The 21,324-nt window shown below is 45.8% G+C and overlaps 1 protein-coding gene across 2 annotated transcripts in view; it reads right to left on the reverse strand.

The window, feature by feature from the left end:
- The window catches only part of AOAH (acyloxyacyl hydrolase), a 67,352-nt gene that overhangs the window by 11,597 nt on the left and 34,431 nt on the right, over positions 1-21,324 (reverse strand). For both annotated transcript variants that reach the window (XM_038768273.1, XM_038768265.1), the window contains 7 exons: positions 20,424-20,494; positions 19,183-19,231; positions 17,447-17,495; positions 7,295-7,389; positions 5,030-5,121; positions 2,940-3,019; positions 285-321 (listed from right to left, as the gene is read on the reverse strand). In XM_038768273.1, the coding sequence (XP_038624201.1) occupies positions 285-321; positions 2,940-3,019; positions 5,030-5,121; positions 7,295-7,389; positions 17,447-17,495; positions 19,183-19,231; positions 20,424-20,494 (473 nt within the window). The remainder of the gene's footprint in view (positions 1-284; positions 322-2,939; positions 3,020-5,029; positions 5,122-7,294; positions 7,390-17,446; positions 17,496-19,182; positions 19,232-20,423; positions 20,495-21,324) is intronic.

Consider the following 21,324-nt stretch of genomic DNA (forward strand, 5'->3'; position numbering starts at 1 on the left):
GTAGCCAAGTCTGGGTCACCCTGAGTGACAAATTCCATCCTGGGGCAGGGGGAGAAAGTGCTCTGGGGAAAGCCACACTCCAATGGACGGGGTCAGATGATGCCCCCCTCTGTTCCCGGCTTCATCCATGCCAACATGGGCGGTGACTTCCGGAATAACTGACTGCTGGGATGGAGTTGATGAAACATGTCAACAACTGGCTTTCTGTATCGCTCTCGGCTGACAAGCGGGAAGACATTACACATGATCCTATCTAGCCCCAACCAGACCTCTGGGGCCCGCACCTCTTTATGAAGCTGAGAAGGTTCTCGGAAGATGCCCCTGGATGACAAGAGAAAATGAGACTGTAAGCTCCTTGTACTGTACTCTTAAAAATAATAATAATAATTGTGGTATTTGTTAAGATTGAGGAGGAGCAGACAGAGAGGTAAGAGAAGAAGCAGGAGAGGACAGTGTCAGTGAAGCCAAAGTTAGATAATAGTTATTACTATAGTATTTGTTAAGTGCTTATTATGTGCCAGGCACTGTACTAAGCGCTGGGGTGGATACAAGCAAATCAGTTTGGGTACAGTCCCTGTCCCATGTGGGGCTCACAGTTTCAACCCCCATTTTACAGATGAGGTAACTGAGGCACAGAGAAGTGAAGTGACTTGCCCAAGATTGCCCAGCAGACAAGTGGAGGAATTGAGATTAGAAGCCATGACCTCCTGACTCCCACACCTGTGCTCTTTCCATTATGGTAGAATTGCCACTTCCTGGTGCTTAGTACAGTGCTCTGTACTAAGTTCACTTCACTTCTTTGGGCCTCAGTTTGCTTATTTGCAAAATGGAGATTAAATCCTACTCCCTCCTACCAAGACTGGAAGCCCCATGCGGGATAGGGATGGTGTCCAACTCGATATAATTATATTAATACTGGTATTTGCTCAGTGCTTACTATGTGTCAAGAACTGTTCTAGATATGAGCTAATCAAGCGGGACACAGTCCCTGTCCCACAGTCAATCCCCATTTTAAAGATGAGGTAACTACCCCAGTGCTTGAAAAATGGTAAGTGCTTAAATACCATCAACAATATAAAAATATAAAATCCCTCTAGACTGTGAACTCATTGTGGGCAGGAATGTGTCCATTTGTTGTTCTATTGTACTCTCCCAAGCACTTAGTACAGTGCTTTGCATATGGTAAGCACTCAATAAATACGATTGAATGAATGAAGGAAACTTTCACCTGTTTTTATTTTTCACCCCCTTCCTTTGCCCCTTCCACCACTACCCAACCACTCTGCCAATCACCCAATCCCGCGAGAACTAATAATTCATTCAATCGTATTTATTCATTCATTCAATCGTATTTATTGAGCGCTTACTTTGCGCTTACTGTGTGCAGAGCACTGTACTAAGTACTTGGGAAGTACAAGTTGGCAACATATAGAGACAGTCCCTACCCAACAACGGGCTCACAGTCACAGTCAGGAGAAGACAGACAACAAAACAAAACATGTGGACAGGTGTCAAGTCATCAGAATAAATAGAAATAAAGCTAGATGCACATAATGATTAGTCACGGTATTTGTTAAGCATCTACTAGATTGTAATTGTAAAGGTGGTATTTGTTAAGCCCTTACTATGTGCCACACACTGTACTAAGCACTGTAGTAGATACAAGGAAATTGGGGTGGACACAGTCCCTGTCCCACACAGGGCTTACAGTCTTCATCCCCATTTTACAGATGAGGTAATTGAGGCATAGAGAAGGGAAGTGACTGGCCCAAGGTCACACAGCAGACAAGTGGCAGAGCCGGGATTAGAACCCAGGTCCTTCTGATTCCCAGGCACGTGTTCTATCCACTAGGACACACTGCTCCTCAAACTGTCCTACGTGTTAGGGCAGACACAGGGTAATCAGGACAGATCCAGTCCCTGTCTCACGTGGGGCTCACAGTCTAAGAGTGGGGGGACAACAGGCATTGAATCCCCATTTTACAGATGAGGGAACCAAGGCACAGAGCAGTTAAGTGATTTGCCCAAGGTCACAGAGCAGGCACATGAGGGAGCCGGGATTAGAACCCAAATCCTCTGTCTTCCGGGCGCATGATCCTTCCACTGGGCCAGTTTCCCCAGGGCGAACATGGCAGGTTCCGGGGTCCCCAGAGGCCGCCTCACCATCCTTTTCCCCCCAACCTCTGACTCCCACTCAGGGAGATGTGGGCAGAACCTCCTTTCCCTACTTACCCCTTCCCTGTTATTTTTTTTATGGTATTTGTTAAGGGCTTACTGCCAGGTACCGTACTAAACATTACGGTAGATACAGGTTAAGCCATAAATAAAACGAAAAAAACCCAGGCCCTCTGAATCCCCGCCTGTGTTCTTTCCACTAGACCATACTGCCAAGTTTCCTCAACTGGCCCATGCTCTCCTCACTAGGGCCACACGGTTTCTCCAAGAGGAACAGAGCAGAATGCCTCCATTTGCTGCCCTTGTCAAAATGGTGGGCCGAAGGGTTAACCTGACAAATAATTATAATAATAATGGCATTTGTTAAGTGCTTACTATGTGCAAAGCACTGTTCTAAGCCCTGACAAATCTCAGCCAAACCCTCTTTGGGGGCTAAAACGGGGTGGAGACGAGAGAACCGGACTAGGACCTTCTGTCTCTTCCGGCCAAGCCTCCCCTGCAGCCTGACCTCAGGTTCTCTAGAGAAAAACCGGGGTCAAAGGTCATTGGGACTTGATAACTTGACACCTGACCACATGTTTTGTTTTGCTGTCTGTCTCCCCCTTCTAGACTGTGAGCCCGTTGTTGGGTAGGGACCGTCTCTATATGTTGCCAACTTGTACTTCCCAAGTGCTTAGTACAGTGCTCTGCACACAGTAAGCGCTCAATAAATACGATTGAATGAATGAATGAATCGGGAACCCCGAACATGGAAGCCGACCTACCGTTCTTGGAGATACTCTGGTAGTCTCTGTGATTGCAGCGGTTCTGCTTATGTAAGCGGAGGTAAACCGAGTTCTCATTTCTGAAATGAGGAGAGGAGTCAATGAGAGGCAAAGAAGCACCCGTGTTTTGGGGGTGAAGCCCCCAATGGAGCGACACTCAGTCACCCGGCTCAATCATAATAATAATTCTGGTACTTATTAAGCCCTTACTATGTGCCAAGCAGAGTTCTAAGCACTGGGGTAGATACGAGTTAATTGGGTTGGACACAGTCCCTGTCCCACATGGGCCTCACATTTTTTATCCCCATTTTGCAGATGAGGGAACTGAGGCCCAGAGAAGTGAAGTGACTTGGTCAAGGTCACACAGTGGGGATTAGTGGCAGAGCCAGAATTAGAACCCATTACTCCCAGGCCTGTGCTCTATCCACTAAGCCCTGCTGCTTCTCAGTAGGAGCTAGAGCTTGTCTCTAGACTGTAAAGTCATTGTAGGCATGGAATATGTCTGTTATATTGTACTCTCCCAAGCACTTAGTACAGTGTTCTGCATACAGTAAGTGCTCGATAAATATGATTGAAAGAATGAATGAAGTGGCTGTTAGTTGTATTTATCGAGCTTATACTGTGGGCAGAGCACTGTACTAAGCACTTAGGAGAGCTTGGGTAGAATACTTGCATTGTGAAAATGTTTCATGACCCAGCTAGACTATAAGGACTTTGCGGGCAAAGAAAGTGTCTACCAACTCTGTGGTGCTTAGTGCAGCACAGAGTAAGCGCTCAATAATAATAATAATTGTGGTATTTGCTAAGTTCCAGACACAGTCCTAAGCACAGGGGTACAGAAAAGATAATCGTGTTGGACACAGTTCCTGTCTCACATAGGGCTCACAGTCTTAATCCCCATTTTTATTGGTGCAGGAACTGAGGCACAGAGAAGTGAAGTGAGTTGCCCAAGGTCACACAGCAGACAAGTGTCAGAGCCACTGATGAAGATGATGATGATGATGATGACCCTTCCAGGTCTCTCAGCTTTACTTCAACTTGGGAAATTTTGTTATATGAATTGATGGTTTGTGATCAACATTCTGTCAAAGTCCCCAGCAAGGACCTCAAAGAGAAGCAGTGTGGGCTAGTGGAAAGAGCTCAGGCCTGGGAGTCAGAGGACATGGGTTTTAATGCTGTCTCTGCCACTTCTCTGTTGTGTGACCTTGGGCAAGTCACTTAACTTCTCTGTGCTTCAGTTTCCTCAACTGCAAAATGGGGATTCAATACTTGTTCTCTCTCCTACTCAGGCTGTGAGCCCCATGTGGGGTAGGGACTGCATCTGGCCTGATTAACTTGTATCTATCCCAGCACTTAGAACAGTGCTTGGCACATAGTCAGGGCTTTACATATGTCATAAAAAAAAAACAAGGTCTTCTGACTCCTAGGCCAATGCTCTTTCCATTAAGCCACATTGTTGTCTCCCCTTCTAGACTGTAATCTTGTTGTGGGCAGGAAATGTGTCTGTTTATTGTTGTATTGTACTCTCCCAAGTGCTTAGAACAGTGCTCTGCACACATTAAGTGGTCAATAAATATGTTTAAATGAATGAATGAATGAGTCAGACTTGGGTTGTAATCCCAGCTCTGCTCCTTGCCTGATGTTTGACCTTGGGCAAGTCACTTCACTTCTCTGTGCCTCAGTTACCTCATCTGCAAAATGGGGATTAAGACTGAGCCCCACGTGGGACAACCTGATTGGCACATAGTAAGAGCTTAAAAAATATCATCATTATTATTATTATTATTATTATTATCATTCTCTGTGCCTCATCTGTAAAATGGAGATTATGACAGTGAGCCTCACATAAGACAAGGACTGTGTCCAACCTGATCAATTTGTAGCTGCCCCAGCGCTTAGTACAATGCCTGACACATAGTAAGCGCTTAACCAATACCACAAAATACCAGTGTGTAGCATTCTGCACACTGTAAGTGCTCAGTAAAAACTACAGATTGGCTGATTGGGGGTTTCAGGAGGAAATTCCAAGTCTGGAAGACTTGGTGGGGTAACGCTGCATCTGAGCAAAGTGGGGCAGGATGGGCACTTACCCATGGGTGGAGTTCAGAAATCCGGTCATGCCCGAAAGCTGAGGCCAGTCCAGTTCGTTAGTCATGGCCTCCGGGAGGTTGGAGAAGGATTTCTGGATGGGGAGAGAGAAAGAGCAGAGGCTGGTGGAGAGTCCGGGCGAGGGCTGGATGCTCCTTGCTGGCTTCTATCTCTTCTGTGCCATTCTCATCTGTCTGCCTGGGGGGGTCTCTGAAACGCCAGACTCTAGCCCCAGCATAGGGGAAGCAGGGTGACCTCCATGGAAACCCCACTGCCCACTGGACTTTAGCGTCGAGGCAGACGATGGCAGGGTGGCCCCAGGAGACACCAAACCACAAGCCCTGGACCAGCCCCTGGGCCTCAACCCTCTCTCAGGGCCCAGCTCATTCATTCATCCATTCAATCATTCAATCGGATTTATTAGGCACTTACTGTGGGCAGAGCACTGTACTGAGCACTTGGGAAAGTACCATAGAACAATAACCAGGCACAGTCCCTGTCCACAGTGAGCTTACAGTCTTGAGGGGGAGACAGACATTAATAGAAATTGCTGGGGAAGGAAGCTAGCCTAGGCCCCTGCCCAGCCCCAGCCCCAAACTAAAAGACAGGACAAGGGCTTAGGTTTCCCCACTTCCAGAAGAAGGCGTCACCCCCGCTACTGGCCGGGGGCTGCTGGGCCCTGGGCTTTAGGGTCCCTAGGTGAACTGCCTTCCCCCACTATTTCTGGGGGGTTTCACCAGGCCACTGGCCTGGGACTCTCCACTGGAGAGGTTGCCACTGACCTCTTTCCCACATCCTACCTCTGGTCTGGAAGGCCCTTCTTCCTCATATTCATTCATTCATTCATTCAATCATATTTATTGAGCGCTTACTGTATGCAGAGCACTGTACTAAGTGCTTGGGAAGTACAAGTTGGCAACATATAGAGACGGTCCCCTCCCAACAGTGGGCTCACAGTCTAGAAGGGGGAGACAGAGAACAAAGCAAAGCATATTAACAAAATAAAATAAATAGAATAAATACGTACAAATAAAATAAAGTAATAAATACATACAAACATATATACATATATACAGGGGCTGTGGGGAGGGGAAGGAGGTAAGGCGGGGTGATGGGGACGGGGAAGAGAGGAAGAGGAAGGAGGGGGCTCAGTCTGGGAAGGCCTCCTGGAAGAGGTGAGCTCAGACAGATAATAATAATAACAATAATAATAATAATAATGGTATTTGTTAAGCACTTACTATGTGCAAAGCACCATTCTAAGCACTGGGGAGATACAAGGTGATCAGGTTGTCCCATGTGGGGCTCACAGTCTTAATCCCCATTTTACAGATGAGGGAACTGAGGCCCAGAAAAGTGAAGTGACTTGCCCAAAGTCACACAGCTGAGAATTGGCGGAGCTGGGATTTGAACCCATGACTTCTGACTCCAAAGCCCGTGCTCTTTCCACTGAGCCACACTGCTTCTCTAATTGTTCTCCCCCACTTCAAAGCCTTATTGAAGGCACATCTCCTCCAGGAAGACTCCCCTGTCTGAGCCTTCCTCTTTTCTTTTCCCACTCCCTTCTGCAACACTCATACTTGCTCCTGCATTCATCCACCCGTCCCTACAGCACATCTGTATATATCCATGTGTATCCATAATTCATTGATTTAGAGAAGCAGCGTGGCTCAGTGGAAAGAGCCCGGGTTTGGGAGTCAGAGGTCATGGGTTCTAATCCCACCTCTGTCACTTGTCAATTGTGTAACTCTGGGCAAGTCACTTCACTTCTCTGGGCCTCAGTTCCCTCATCTGGAAAATGGGGGTTAAGACTGTGAGCCCCAAGTGGGACGACCTGATTACCTTGTATCCCCCCGCAGAGGATCAGTGCTTGGCACATAGTAAGCACTTAACAAAAGCAATCATAATTATTATTACTTATTTATATTAATGTCTGTCTCCCCCTCTAGACTGTCTCACTGTGGGCAGGGAATGTGTCTAATGTTCTGTTGTACTATCCCAAGTGCTTAGTACAGTGCTTCGCACACAGTAAGTGCTCAATAAATACAATTGAATGAATGAATGAGAAAAGAGTACTCACCCCATCCGTTGCTAGACAACTTAGCCGCACCCAGCTCCAGAGGCCCGGAACTGGAGGAAATGGGCTCCAGCAGGAAGGGCCTGAGAGGAGACCCAGGCCCGGCAATGGGTTGGGGTATGGAGGGAGGGTAGGTGCAGGAGTTGGAGAAGACCCCTCTCCCCCACCAGGGGCTGAACCCAATCCTTACGGAAGACATCTGCGTCGCCGTGAGCCATTCTGGAGGGATGTGGAAGTGAGCACCAGCCGAATCCCCTAGCAGAATGATGCCCCTGGCTCCAGAATCTGCAAAGCACATTTCATTGCTCCATGAATCGCATTGACACTGATCCCTCTCCAGTTAGTCGATTGTATTTATTGAGCACTTGTGTGCAGAGCCCTGTACTAAGCTCTAGGGAGAATACAATACAACAATAAAACTGAGCATTCCCTGCTCACAGTGAGCTTACAATCTGGAGGAGGAGGCGGACAATACCATAAATAAATAAATTACACCCCCGAGACAGGTAATCTCCATTTTGGAAGGCAAGTCATTAGCCCACCTTCACCCCACCCCGGCCAACCTGGGGACATTTCCCTGGTGGCCTGGTTATTCTGGTTTCACTTTTCCCAATGGGTGGAGAGCAGCAGATCCACACCCCTCCTGCCCCCTGTGAGATTACAAGGGAAATTCTCTAAACTGGCTTCTGTATCCTTCTCTCCACAGAAACTGCCCTCAAAGGTCACAATGGTCTCCTTCTTGCCAAATCCAAAGGTCTCTACACCATCCTAATCCTCCTTGACCTCTCACCTGTCTTCGACAGGAACCATCCCCTTCTCCTGGAAACACTACCCAACCTCGGCTTCACTGACTCTGTCCTCTTCTGGTTCTCCTTCTACCTCTCTGACCACTCATTCTCAGTCTCTTTCACAGGCTCCTCCTCTGCCTCCCAACCCCCTAACTGTGGGGGTCCCTCAGAGTTCAGTTTTCCATCTACACCCACTCCCTTGGAAAACTCATTCTCTCACATGGTTTCAACGAACACCTTTGTGTGGATGATTCCCAAAACTACATCTCTAGCCTTGACCTCTCTCCTTTTCTGCAGTCTCGCATCTTCTCTTGCCTTCAAGACATCTCTATTTGAACATCCCACTGTCACCTCAAATTTAACGTCTAAAACAGAACTCCTTATCTCCTCACCCAAATTCTGACCTTCCCTTGACTTTCCCATCACAGTAGATGGCATCATCAGTCTCACAAGCCCATTATCTTGACGTCATCCTCGACTCGCCTCTCTCATTCAATCCACGTAATCAGCCCATCACTAAATCCTGTCAGTTCGCTGTGCACAGCACTGCTAAAATCTGCCCTGCTACCATATTAATACAATCACTTATCCTCTCCTACCCTGATTACTGTATCAACCTCTTTTCTGACCTCGCAGCCTCCTGTCTCTCCCTACTCCAGTCCAATCTTCACTCTACTGCCTAGATCATTTTTCTACAAAAACGTTCAAATCATGTTTCTCCACTCCTCAAGAACCTGCAGTGGTCACCCATCCACATCTGCATCAAACAGAAAGTCCTCACCATTGACTTTAAAACACTCAATCACCTTGCCCCTTCTTACCTCACCTCACTACTCTCCTACTACAGTCCGGCCTGCACAATTTGCTCCCCTAACGCGAACCTTCTCGCTCTACCTCGATTTCTTCTATGTCCCCGCTGACCCCTTGCCCACATCCTTCCTCTGGCCCAGAACATCCACCCTCTTCATATCCGACAATTATTCTCTCCTCTTTCAAAGCCTTACTGAAGGTACATCTCCTCCAAGAGGTCTTCCCTGACTAAGCCCTTTTTTTCTCTTCTTCCACTCCCCTCTGTGTTGCCCTGACTTGCTCCCTTTATTCATCTCTCCTTCCAGCCCCACAGCACTTGGGTACATAACTGTACTTTTCTTTATTTATTTTAATGTCTGTTTATTCCTTTAGACTGCAAGCTCATTGTGGGCAGGAAATGTGTCTGTTATATTGTTTATTGTACTCTCCCAAGTGCTTACTAAAGTGCTCTGTACACAGTAAGCGCTCAATAAATTTGATTGACTGACTGACTCTAAAACATTGCATTATGGGAGTTTCCCTGGCTTGCTGGGTTCCATGGTCTGAATCTGCTCTGGTGGCAGATAGAGAATCCAAGCCATGCAGAGGGAGGGGAGAGGAATGACCCATCAGCTAGGGTCATCGAAGCCACCCTTCTCACTCCAGATATTGCAGTCCAAAGGCAAAGAGCCTGGGGTTCCACTGCTTTAGCACGGACCGTCTGAATCATAGCTTGCATTAAAGTGTTTGAGTCAGTCTGTCAGTGAATCGAACTGATTGAGTGCTCACTGTGTGCAGAGCACTGTATTAAGAGCTTGGGACAGAACAATCTAACAGACACTTTCCCTGTCCACAGTGAGCTCACAGCCCAGAGGGGGAGACAGACATTAATGTAAATAAATTAATTACAGATATATCCATAAGTGCTATGGGAGGAGGGATGAATAAAGTCAGGGTGACGCAGAAGGGAGTGGGAGCAGAGAAAAGGAGGGCTTTGTCAGGGAAGGCCTCTTTGAGGAAATATGTCCTTCATTCATTCATTCAATCATATTTATTGAGCGCTTATTGTGTGCAGAGCACTGAACTAAGCGCTTGGAGAGCTTGGAGAGCTCACAATGGGCTCACAGTCTAGAAGCGGGAGACATACAACAGAACAAAACAAGTAGACAGACATCAGTAGCATAAGTCTTCAATGAGGCTTTGATTTGTTAAGCACATGTTATGTGCCAAGCACTGTGATACACCCTCAGGGTGAGTCAATACAATCAGACCAGACCCAATCCCTGTCCCCCATGGGGCTTGCAGTCTAAGGCGGAAGGAGGAAGGGGTGAAGAAATAGCTGATCCCCATTTTACAGGTGAGGGAACTTTAGGCCTTGAGGAGTTAAAGGACTTATCCAAATCAACAGGCAAGAATCTGCAGTAGCCTGGCTGGGAAGAGGTTCTGATCCCAGAGCCCCTGGATTTGGTGACAAACAGCTAGTGTCGGAAATCTCTGGGGCTCCAGGGCTGGAGTTGGGAGCCGGGGGGTGGCAACATAGTTGCCTGGCTACTGAGCAGGAACAGCAGCCAGGAATCAAAGGGTGGGGAGGAATGGGGTGTGGGACAAAGGCAAGACGAATGTTCTTTCTGCTATCACTGTGACCAAAAGGCTATCTGCAAGGATCAGCTTGGTGTATGCAGACTTGTGTGTGTGTGTCTGTTTCCTCTGTTTCTCTTTCTCTTATTCACACCTCTCCTCCTACCACCTTGATGATAATGGTATTTGTTAAGCGCTTATTATGTGTCAAGCATTGTTCTAAGCCCCAGGGGAGATACAAGCTAATCCAGTTAGACACAGTCCCTGTCCCACATGGGGCTCACAGTCTTAATCCTCAGTTTACAGATCAGGTAACTGAGGCATAGAAAAGTGAAGTGACTTGCCCAAGGTCACCTACCCGACAGGTGGCAGAGCTGGGATTAGAGCCCAAGTCCTTCTGACTTCCAGGCCCTGTTAATGATATTATTGATATTAATATCAATTAACATTAATATATTATATATCTATATATTGATATTAATGATGATATTGTCATTAACTGAGGCATTTGCTAAGTGCATTCGCATTTGCTAAGTGCATTGTATGTGCCCAGCAATTTAGAACTGGGGCAGATACAACCCATTGTTGGGTAGAGATTATCTCCAGTTGTTGCCAAATTGTACTTTCCAAGCACTTAGTACAGTGCTCTACCCACTAAGCCATTCTGCTTATATCCCCGTATGTTTAGACTACTTATCCTGCCCCCATAGAAGCCCCACTTACTAACGATGCATCTAAAATTATTAATAATAACAATAACAGTAATAATAACAAGATCAAGCAGCATGGCCTGGTGGCAAGAGCACAGGCTTGGGAGTCAGAGGACGGGGTCCTGGCTCCGCCACTTGACTTCTGTGTGACCCTGGGCAAGTCACTACACTTCTCTGTGCCTCAGTTACCTCATCTGTAAAATGGGGATTAAGACTGTGAGCCTCATGTGGGACAACCTGATTACCTTGTATCCACCCTTGTGCTTAGAACAGTGCTTGGCACATAGTAGCCACTTAACAAATATCAGAATTATTATTATTATTATCAACTGAGGCATTTGCTAAGTGCCTTCTATGTGCCCAGCAATTTAAGACTGGGGCAGATACAACCCGTTGGTGGATAGGGATTGTCTCCAGTTGTTGCCAAATTGTACTTTCTAAGCACTTAGTACAGTGCTCTGCACACATTAAGCACTCAATAAATACGACAGAATGAATGAATACAAGATAATCAGGTCATATACAGTCCCCATTCCATGTGAGACTCATGGTCTGAACCAGCAAGACTTGGGGAATTAAATCAATTCATTCAATCGTATTTATTGAGCGCTTACTGTGTGCAGAGCACTGTACTAAGCACTGGGGAAGTATAAGTTAGCAACATATAGAGATGTCCCTATCCAACAATGGGCTCACAGTCTAGAAGGGGGAGACAAACAACAAAACAAAACAAGTAGACAGGTGTCAACACCATCCGAATAAATAGAATAATAGCTATATACACATCATTAATAAAATAAATAGAATAGTAAATATGTACAAGTAAAATAAATAGAGCAATAAATCTGTACAAGCATATATACAGGTGCTGTGGGGAGGGGAAGGAGGTACGGCAGGGGGATGGGGAGGGGGTGGAGGGAAAGAGGAGGGGGAGGGGGCTCAGTCTGGGAAGGCCTCCTGGAGGAGGTGAGCTCTCAGTAGGGCTTTGAAGGGAGGAAGAGAGCTAGCTAGCTTGGCGGATGTGCGGAGGGAGGGTATTCCAGGCCAGGGGGAGGACGTGGACTGGGGGGGGGGGGGGTCGACGGTGGGACAGGCGAGAACGAGGTTAGCGGCAGAGGAGCGGAGGGTGCGGGCTGGGGTGGAGAAGGAGAGAAGGGAGGTGAGGTAGGAGGGGGCGAGATGATGGAGAGCCTTGAAGCCGAGAGTGAGTTGTTTTTGCTTGATGCATAGGTTGACAGGCAGCCACTGGAGATTTTTGAGGAGGGGAGTAACATGCCCAGAGCGTTTCTGCACAAAGATGATTGGGGCAGCAGCATGAAGTGTAGACTGAAATCTTTACTAAATTCATTTCCTTTCATTCTAGTTAACATTTCTGGACTGGGGGGTAATTCTTTTACAATAACATTTACTAGCAGTTTTAAAGGTGTGTCCAAAATGGAAGCCACATCAGCATCCCGTCCACCGGAATGGGCGGTGGGCCACGTAATTAACTGTGGAAAGTCACCTCACCAGGGATTTTGTTCAAGAGCAGCTGGGGAGTCAGGTGGGGTCACACAGCTGCACTTTTTATGCTAGTGACTGTGAGAATTAAATAATGACTCAACCTTCATTACCATAAGCCACAAATCCTGTCAATGCTTAGTGCATCCTCCTCCCCAGGGGAAAATCAATCTCTCTTTCTCTCTGCTAGATGATCTATCTTGTGCATTAAGGCTTAGTGGATAGAGCACGGGTTTGGGAATCAGAGGTTCTGGGTTCTAATCCCAGCTCCGCCACTTGTCTGCTGTGACCTTGGGTAAGTCACGTGGCTCAGTGGAAAGAGCATGAGCTTTGGAGTCAGAGGTCATGAGTTCAAATCCCTGCTCTGCCAATTGTCAGCTGTGTGACTTTGGGCAAGTCACAACTTCTCTGTGCCTCAGTTACCTCACCTGTATAATGGGGATTAAGACTATGAGCCCCCCGTGGGACAACCTGATCACCTTGTAACCTCCTCAGCACTTAGAACAGTGCTTTGCACATAGTAAATGCTTAATAAATTTCATTATTATTATTATTATTCTCTGTGCCTCAGTTACCTCATCTGGAAAATGCGGATGAAGATTGTGAGCCTCGTTTGGGACAACCTGATTACCGTGTATCTACCCCAGCACTTAGAATAGTGCTTGGCACATAGTAAATGCTTAAAAAACACCATTATTATTATTAACAACATCTATCTATCCCTCTAGACCGAAAGTTCACTGTGAGCTGGGAAAGTAGAATCGCCAATGGTTGTCCATCCACCTCCACATCCAACAAAAACTCCTCACCATGGGCTTGAAAGCTCTCCATCACTTTGCCCCCTCCTACCTCACCTCGCTTCTCTCCTTCTACAACCCAGCCCGCACAATTTGCTCCTCTGGTGCTCACCTTCTCGCTGGGCCTCCATCTCACCTCTCTCACCTCAAATCCTGGCCCACGTCCTGCCCTCCCTCCTCAAATCCAACAATCACTCCCCCTCTTCAAATGCACATCTCCTCCGAGAGGCCTTCCCCGACTAAGCCCCACTTTTCTTCAACTCCCACTCCCTTCTACGTTGCCTTGACTGGCTCCTTTGGCTCTCCCCACCACTTCCTCAGCCCCACAGCAAGTATGTATATATCTGTAATATTATTTATTTGTACTGATGTCTGTCACCTTGCCTCCCCCCCCAGCCCCTAGACTGTGAGAACTCATGTGGGCAGGGAATGACACTGTTTAGCATTGTATTGTACTTTCCCAAGAGGTTAGTACAGTGCTCTGCACACAGTAAGTGCTTAATAAACATGACAATAATAACAATAATAATGATAATAATGATGGCATTTATTAAGCACTTACTATGTGCAAAGCACTGTTCTAAGCGCTGGGGAGGTTACAAGGTGATCAGGTTGTCCCACGGGGGGCTCACAGTCTTAATCCCCATTTTACAGATGAGGAAACTGAGGCACAGAGAAGTGAAGTGACTTGCCCAAAGTCACACAGCTGACAATTGGAGGAGCCAGGATTTGAACCCAAGACCTCTGACTCCCTAGCCTGGGCTTTTTTCACTAAGCCATGCTGCTTGAATGAATGAAGGTTCATTGATATATTGTACTCTCCCAATTGCTTGCAGAAAAGCAGCATGGTGTAGTGGATAGAGCACAGGCCTAGGAGTCAGAAGGTCATTGGTTCTAATTCCCTGCCACTTGTCTGCTGAGTGATCTTGGGCCAGTCACTTCACTTCTCTGTGCCTCAGTTACCTCGTCTGCAAAATGGGGTTTGAGACTGTGGTTGCCATGTGGGATAGGGACTGGGTCCAATCTGATTAACGTGTATCCACCTCAGTGCTTAGAACAAAGAGAAGAGAAGCCACACAGAGAAACAGCATGGCTCAGTGGTAAGACCACGGGCTTTGGAGTCAGAGGTCATGGGTTCAAAAGCTGGCTCCTCCAATTGTCAGCTGTGTGATTTTGGGCAAGTCACTTAACTTCTTTGGGCCTCAGTTACCTCATCTGTAAAATGGGGATTAAGACTAAGCCCCCCGTGGGACAACTTGATCACTTTGTAACCTCCCCAGCGCTTAGAACAGTACTTTGTACATGGTAAGCACTTAATACATGCCATCAAAAAAAACCCAGTGGCAGCCACACAGTAAGCACTTAACAAAACCCACTATTACTATTAATAAATACCATTGGTGATGATGATCTTTTATCTATCCCAGCTCTTAGCACACTGCTTGGCACAAGGTAAGTGCTTAATAAATACCATTGATGATGATGGTCTTGTATCTACCCCAGGGCTTAGCACACTACTTGGCAAATAGTAAGCGCTTAATAAATACCATTGATGATGATGATGATGATCTTGTACCTAGCCCAGCATTTACTACACTACTTGGCACATAGTAAGCACTTATCCAGTACCTTTATCATCACCCTCAGCTGGGCTGCCATTCAGAGTAATAGTAGACAAGCAAAGCAGATAGCAATTCTCCTCAACAACCCCATTCCTGCCTGGGTCCGAGCCCCAGGGCTGGCTAGAATCCTCTAGACTTTACTGTGGGTAGGGAATGTGTCCATTCTATAATAATAATAATAATAATAATAATAATAATAATAATAATAATAATAATAATGTTGGTATTTGTTAAGCGCTTACTATGTGCCAAGCACTGTTCTAAGCACTGGGGTAGATACAAGGTAATCAGGTTGTCCCACATGGGGCGCACAGTCTTCATCCCCATTTTACAGATGAGGGAACTGGGGCCCAGAGAAGTTAAGTGACTTGCCCAAGGTCACATAGCTGACAAGTGGCGGAGCCGAGATTAGAACCCACATCCTCTGGCTCCCTTGCCTGGGCTCTTTCCACTGAGCCACGCTGCTTCTCTAAGAAGCAAAGAGAAGGAAAGGGAAGAGAAGACGGTAAAGCGGAGAAGGAAGGAGGGGGGTCCTTATGAGTGTAGGAATGGTTGCTTGTTGAACTGAACCTGGGACACTAAGCAGGGCCACCCTGGAGGGTTCAGTGACACTCAGACTCAACGATAACCAAAACAGCTCACTGAGGAGCAATGCAAATCCAGGCATGCACACGTGTAACCTGCCAAAAATGGGAGTTCTCCCCCATTTACCCCTAAGAGGAAGGCACACAAAACAATGTCTCTCAACACACCATAATATTTGTAAGTACATAGACTCTTCCAATGGGGATAGAGCAGAGCCTCAATATTTAAGGACATTCTCTCGAACCAATTCTTTCAAAACAGGTCCACCCTCTGCCCTTTCAACAAAAATGATTCTGTGCACAATGCAGGCACTAATTTCTTTTTTCTAAGGCCAAGTGGTGCAGTTTGAATCACCTCAGCTAAAGGGTAGACAGGGGAACATCTCACTGTACTCTCCCAAGCGCTTAGTACAGAGCTCTATGTACAGCAAGCATTCAATAAATACAATTGACTGACTAGAATCAGTCTGGTCCTCTGACCCCTCCAGGGGCCTTTTTTTTTTTTTGATGGCATTTATTAAGTGTTTACTATGTGCCAAGCACTGTTCTAAGTGCCTTGCTGAATCCACATCAGGGTAGCATGGCCACGGCCAGAGTGGACCATCAACCATGGTATTTATTGAGCATTTACTGTGTGCAGGGCACTGTACTAAGCACTTAGGAGAGGACAATAGAACAGAGTTAATAGACACATTACCTGCCCACAGCAATCTCACAATGGGGACTGTGCTTAGCAGCCTGTCTGTTGCTCTGTTTGGATACCGAGTCTCCTAGTGGTCTTAGGGAAGTGGAGGTAGAGCTGAATGAGGGTGAAATGGTGTTTATCCTGTTCATTCCAGCCAGTCTGCTGCATGTAGCCCTGATGTCCTGGTATCTTGGCTCTCCTCTGTAAGCTCATTCATTCATTTGTATTTATTGAGCACTTACTATGTGCACAGCACTGTACTAAGTGCTTGGGAAGTAAAAATCAGCAACATATAGAGATGGTCCCTACCCAACAACGGGCTCACAGTCTAGCTCAGTGTACGCAGGGAACGGATTTACCAACTCTGTGGGATCATCCTCTACCAAGCATTTGCTTCAGTGCTCTGCATGCATCAAGTGCTAAATAAATACCATTGATTGATATTTTTATGGTATTTGATAAGCACTTAATAATAATTGTGGTATTTGTTAAGGACTTACTATTTGCCAGGCACTGTACTAAGTGCTGGGGTGGATATGAGTAAGTTGGGCTGGATGTTGTCCCTGTCCCACGTGGGGCTCACAGACACAATCCCCATTTTACATGAGGTCACTGAGGCACAGAGAAGTGAAGTGACTTGCCCAAGGTCACATAGCTGGCAAGTGGCAGAGCTAAATGATCAGCTGTAGATATAATAAGCACTTAACAAATACCACAATTATTATTATGAGAAGCAGCGTGGCATACTGGATAGAGCATGGGTCTGGGAGTTAGAAGGTCATTGGTTCATTCATTCATTCTTTCATTCAATTGTACTTATTGAGCACTTACTGTGTGCAGAGCATGGTACTAAGCACTTGGGAAGTACAAATCAGCAACATATAGAGACTGTCCCTATCCATTGGTTCTTTGGGCAAGTCACTAAACCTTTCTGTGCTTCAGTTATCTCATCTGTAAAATGGGGATTGAGACTGTGAGCCCCACTTGGGACAAGGGACTATGTCCAACACAACTTGCTTGCGTATGGTGCCTGGCACATAGTAAGTGCTTAACAAATACCACAATTATTATTATTTTTTTTATGTTTCGGCAGCCTCCCTTCAATGCTCAAAAGGGAAATGTGAATCTGAGATCAATAAACCTGCTGGATGCGGGCAGTGTGGGTGATCTGAAGTAGGGCGATCCAGGCTGGGTTGAGGGAGTTTCGGGGGGGAGAGCAGGAGTCAATTAATCACTGGTATTTATCAAATGCTTAACGTGTGCGGTGAAAGTTACACGGATGTACATACTGTTGCAGAAAGTCTTCTCATATGGAGCCCCATCTCTTGGGTCCACGCCCTGAGGAAGGACAATTTCTGAATTAGCCAAACCTTTTGAACAGTTAAGAAACAGAAGTAGCAGTAGTAGCGGAGAAGCAGTGTGGCCTAGTAAAGCTCATTTGTAGGCAGGGGGTGTTTCTGTCATATTGTATCCCCCCAAGTGCTTAGTACAGTGCTCTGTACACAATAAGTGCTCAATAAATACGATTGACTGACTGATAGAATATGGGCCTGAGAGTCAGAGTACCTGCGCTCTAATCCTAGCTCTGCCACTTGTCTGTTTTGTGACCTTGGGAAAGTTACTTAACATCTCTGTGCCTCAGTTACCTCATCTGTAAAACGGGGATTAAGGCAGTGAACTCCATGTGGGACAGGGACTGTGTACATCATGATTACCTTGGATCTTCCCCAGTACTTAGTTCAGTGCCTGACACATAGTAAGTGCTTAACAAATATCATTTTAAAAAAATCATTTAAAATCACATACTCTGTGCCAAGCACTGTACTAAGCCCTGGGGTAGATACAAGATAATCAGGCCCCATGGGGCTCACAGTCTAGGTAGGAGGTAGAACAAGAATTTAATCCCATTCTACAGATGAGGAGCCATTGTGAACTAAACGACGTTAACCCTACTCTACTGTCTCGCCAGAGAAACAGCAGTGGGGCCTAGTGGAAAGAGCAGGGGCCTGGATTCTAATCCCGGCTCTGCCACTTGTCTGCTGCATGATCTTGGGCAAGTCACTTGGCTTCTCTGTGCCTCAGTGTCTTCATCTGTAAAATGGGGATTCAATACCTGCTTCCCCCTCTAATTGGACTTCGGACAGGATTTAATTATCTTGTATTATTATTCTAATATCTGTTTAGTCCTTACTATTAAGCACTGACCTAAGCACTCTGGTAGAAACTAGTTAAACAGGTCAGACACAGTCCCTGTCCCACATGGGGCTCACATCTAAGCAAGGAGAACAGGTAGCTACCTGTAGTACAGAGCTTTTTAAATACATTTTTTATGGTATTTGTTAAGCACTTACTATGTATTGTATGAACTATACTAAGCATTGGGGTGGATACAAGAAAATCAGGTTGGACACAGTCCCTGTCCCACATGAGGCTCAGAGTCTTAATCCTCATTTTACAGATAATAATAATAACAAATATGGTATTTGTTAAGCACTTACAATGTGCCAGGCACTAGCACTGGGGTAAACACAAGCAAATTGGATTGGATGCAGTCTCTGTCCCATGTGGGGCTCACAATCTCAATCTCATTTTACAGACGAGGTAACTGAAGCCCAGAGAAGCAAAGTGGCTTGCCCAAGGTCACACAGCAGATGAGTGGCAGAGCCAGGATTAGAACCCATGATCTTCTGACTCCTAGGCCCATGATCTATGCTTTGCACATAGTAAGAGCTTAATAAATGCCATTATTATTATTATTATGCCAGGCTGCTTCTCATGAGGAAACTAAAGCCCAGAGGAGTGAAGTGATTTGCCCAAGGTCACACAGAAGACAAGTGGCAGAAGCATGATTAGAACTCAGGTCCTTCTGACTCTCAGTGCTTGGCACACAATAAGTGTTTAATAAATGTCACAGTTATTATTAACCATGTCTGTTCTCTGGCAGGAAACCACAGTCCAAGCCAACAGATCCAGACTGTTTGGAATGAGTGAGGAAGCCAAAACAAGAGAGAGGAACTAAGCTTACCCAAATGCCATTGCAGTTAGAATCCTGGAGTACATCCCAGTTCACAGGGCTAAAAAAAAAAACAACAAAAAACATTTGGGGGCATCATCCACATACCTAATACTCACACAATAAAAGTAACAACTGGTTACCAGGAAATCATCATCAATGGTATTTATTGAAGGCTTACTGTGTGCAGAGCATTGTATTAAGCACTTGGTAGAGTACAATACACAGAGTTTGTAGACATGTGATTTGCCCCCAACGAGCTTATAATCTAGAGGAGGCAGATGATATAAATAATTTATACATGTCTTTATCTTGCATAAAAACCTAAAATGATAGCTGTCCTTCCCAAACCAGATATCCAGAATGATTCTCCCTTCCCGGTCTGGCATCCTGGGAAGGGCAGGATTTATTTTAGACCACTAGACTAAAATGGACTGCCACCTCCATTGTGTACACAATGGGCATTGCTTATACTACCCTCCAGCCATCTGAAATGGGTCCTACTCTACTGGGGGTGACTTACTTCCACTCAAGAAGTAATTTTAGGATCTGGAAGAATCAGGCTGAAAAGAGCAGGTACCATTACTGGCTGGATCTGTATCCGTGAACTGAAGAGCTAAGATAGTTGTCCACATAATAATAATGATACTAATAATAATTATGGTACTTGTTAAGTGCTTACTATGTGCTAGGCACAATACTAAGTGCTGGGATGGATACAAAGAAATCTGGTTGGACACAGTCCCTGTCCCATGTGGGGCTCACAGTCTCAATTGCCATTTTACAGATAAGGTAACTGAGGCACAGAGAAGTGAAGTGACTAGCCCAAGGTCACACAGTAGACAAGTGGTGGAGCTGGAATACTAGAGATGTCAAGGAGAAAAGCTCTGGATTTGGATTGGCTACCTTCATTCATTCATTCAATCCTATTTATTAAGCACTTAACTGCACAAAGCATTGTACTAAGCACTTGGGAGAGGACAGTATAACAATAAACAGACAAGTTCCCTCCCTCATTGGCTAGTTTCTCTGGAAAAATCCCTTAGCTTGGGAAGACACAGGGTTACGTCATGACCGAAAACAGAGATTGGTGTGGGTTGAAGCTAACGCCAAGCTTTACAATCCAAACCTTTCTTCAGGGAGTAGGAGGAATCAAGGGGAATTCCTCTGACAGCAGCAAAACCAGATCATCCCTCCACTATCCCTCTTTTTAATGACCTGGTTTTCCCAGCCAAGGCAATAAATGAGATTACCGTCTGCCTGGATACACGGTCTTCTCTCTGTCGTTGCAGTCTTTACCTCTCCAGTGATAGCCCCTTAAAGTCTAAAAGACAAACACATGCAAGAAGAATTATCCCTCTCTAATGATAATAATGATAACGGTATTTGTTAAGTGCTTTCTGTGAGTCAAGCACTAAGCTAAGAGCTGGGGTAGATCAAAGATAATCAGGTCCCACATGGGGTTCACAGTGTTAGAGAGAGAACAGGTAGCGAATCCCCATTTTGTAGCTGAGGGGACTGAGGCACAGAGAAGTCAAATGACTGTCGATAGTCACACAGCAGACAAGTGATGGAGCCAGGATTAGAACCCAGATCTTCTGACTCCTAGGCCGTGCTCTTTACACTAAGCCATGTTGCTTTTCTTAATGCTTATTATCATCCACCTTTCATAAAGTCCCTCTATCTTTGTCCATTAAGCCTCACTATTCCTTTGGAGAATCTCATTATTCTCACTTTCCTAATTGAGATCTCAGGAGGGTAAATAGCTGGTCTGAAGCAAAATTTAATCAATCCAGCCATCAGTAGTATTTAATGAGCATCAACTGTGGCAGAGCACACTGGGAAAGAATGACAGAATTAGTTCTAAGTGCGGTCCCTGGCATATAGTAAGCACTTAACAAATACCATTTATTATTATTATTATTATAGTGGACATGATCCCTTCCCTCTAAAAGCTGACAACCAAAAGAGAGAGAGAGAGAGAGAGAGAGAGAGAAAGCCACTAAAAGTATTGAAGAGAGAAGGAAGTTAGAAAGTATGTATCAATACATGTGTTGAGGGGGAAGGGGTTTTGTGAGTAATAATAATAATAATGATTATGACATTTGTTAAGCGCTATGTGCCAAGCACTGTTCTAAGTGCTGGGGGGGAATA

Source organism: Tachyglossus aculeatus, chromosome 2 (assembly GCF_015852505.1).
Source record: "Tachyglossus aculeatus isolate mTacAcu1 chromosome 2, mTacAcu1.pri, whole genome shotgun sequence".
Lineage (NCBI taxonomy): Eukaryota > Metazoa > Chordata > Mammalia > Monotremata > Tachyglossidae > Tachyglossus > Tachyglossus aculeatus.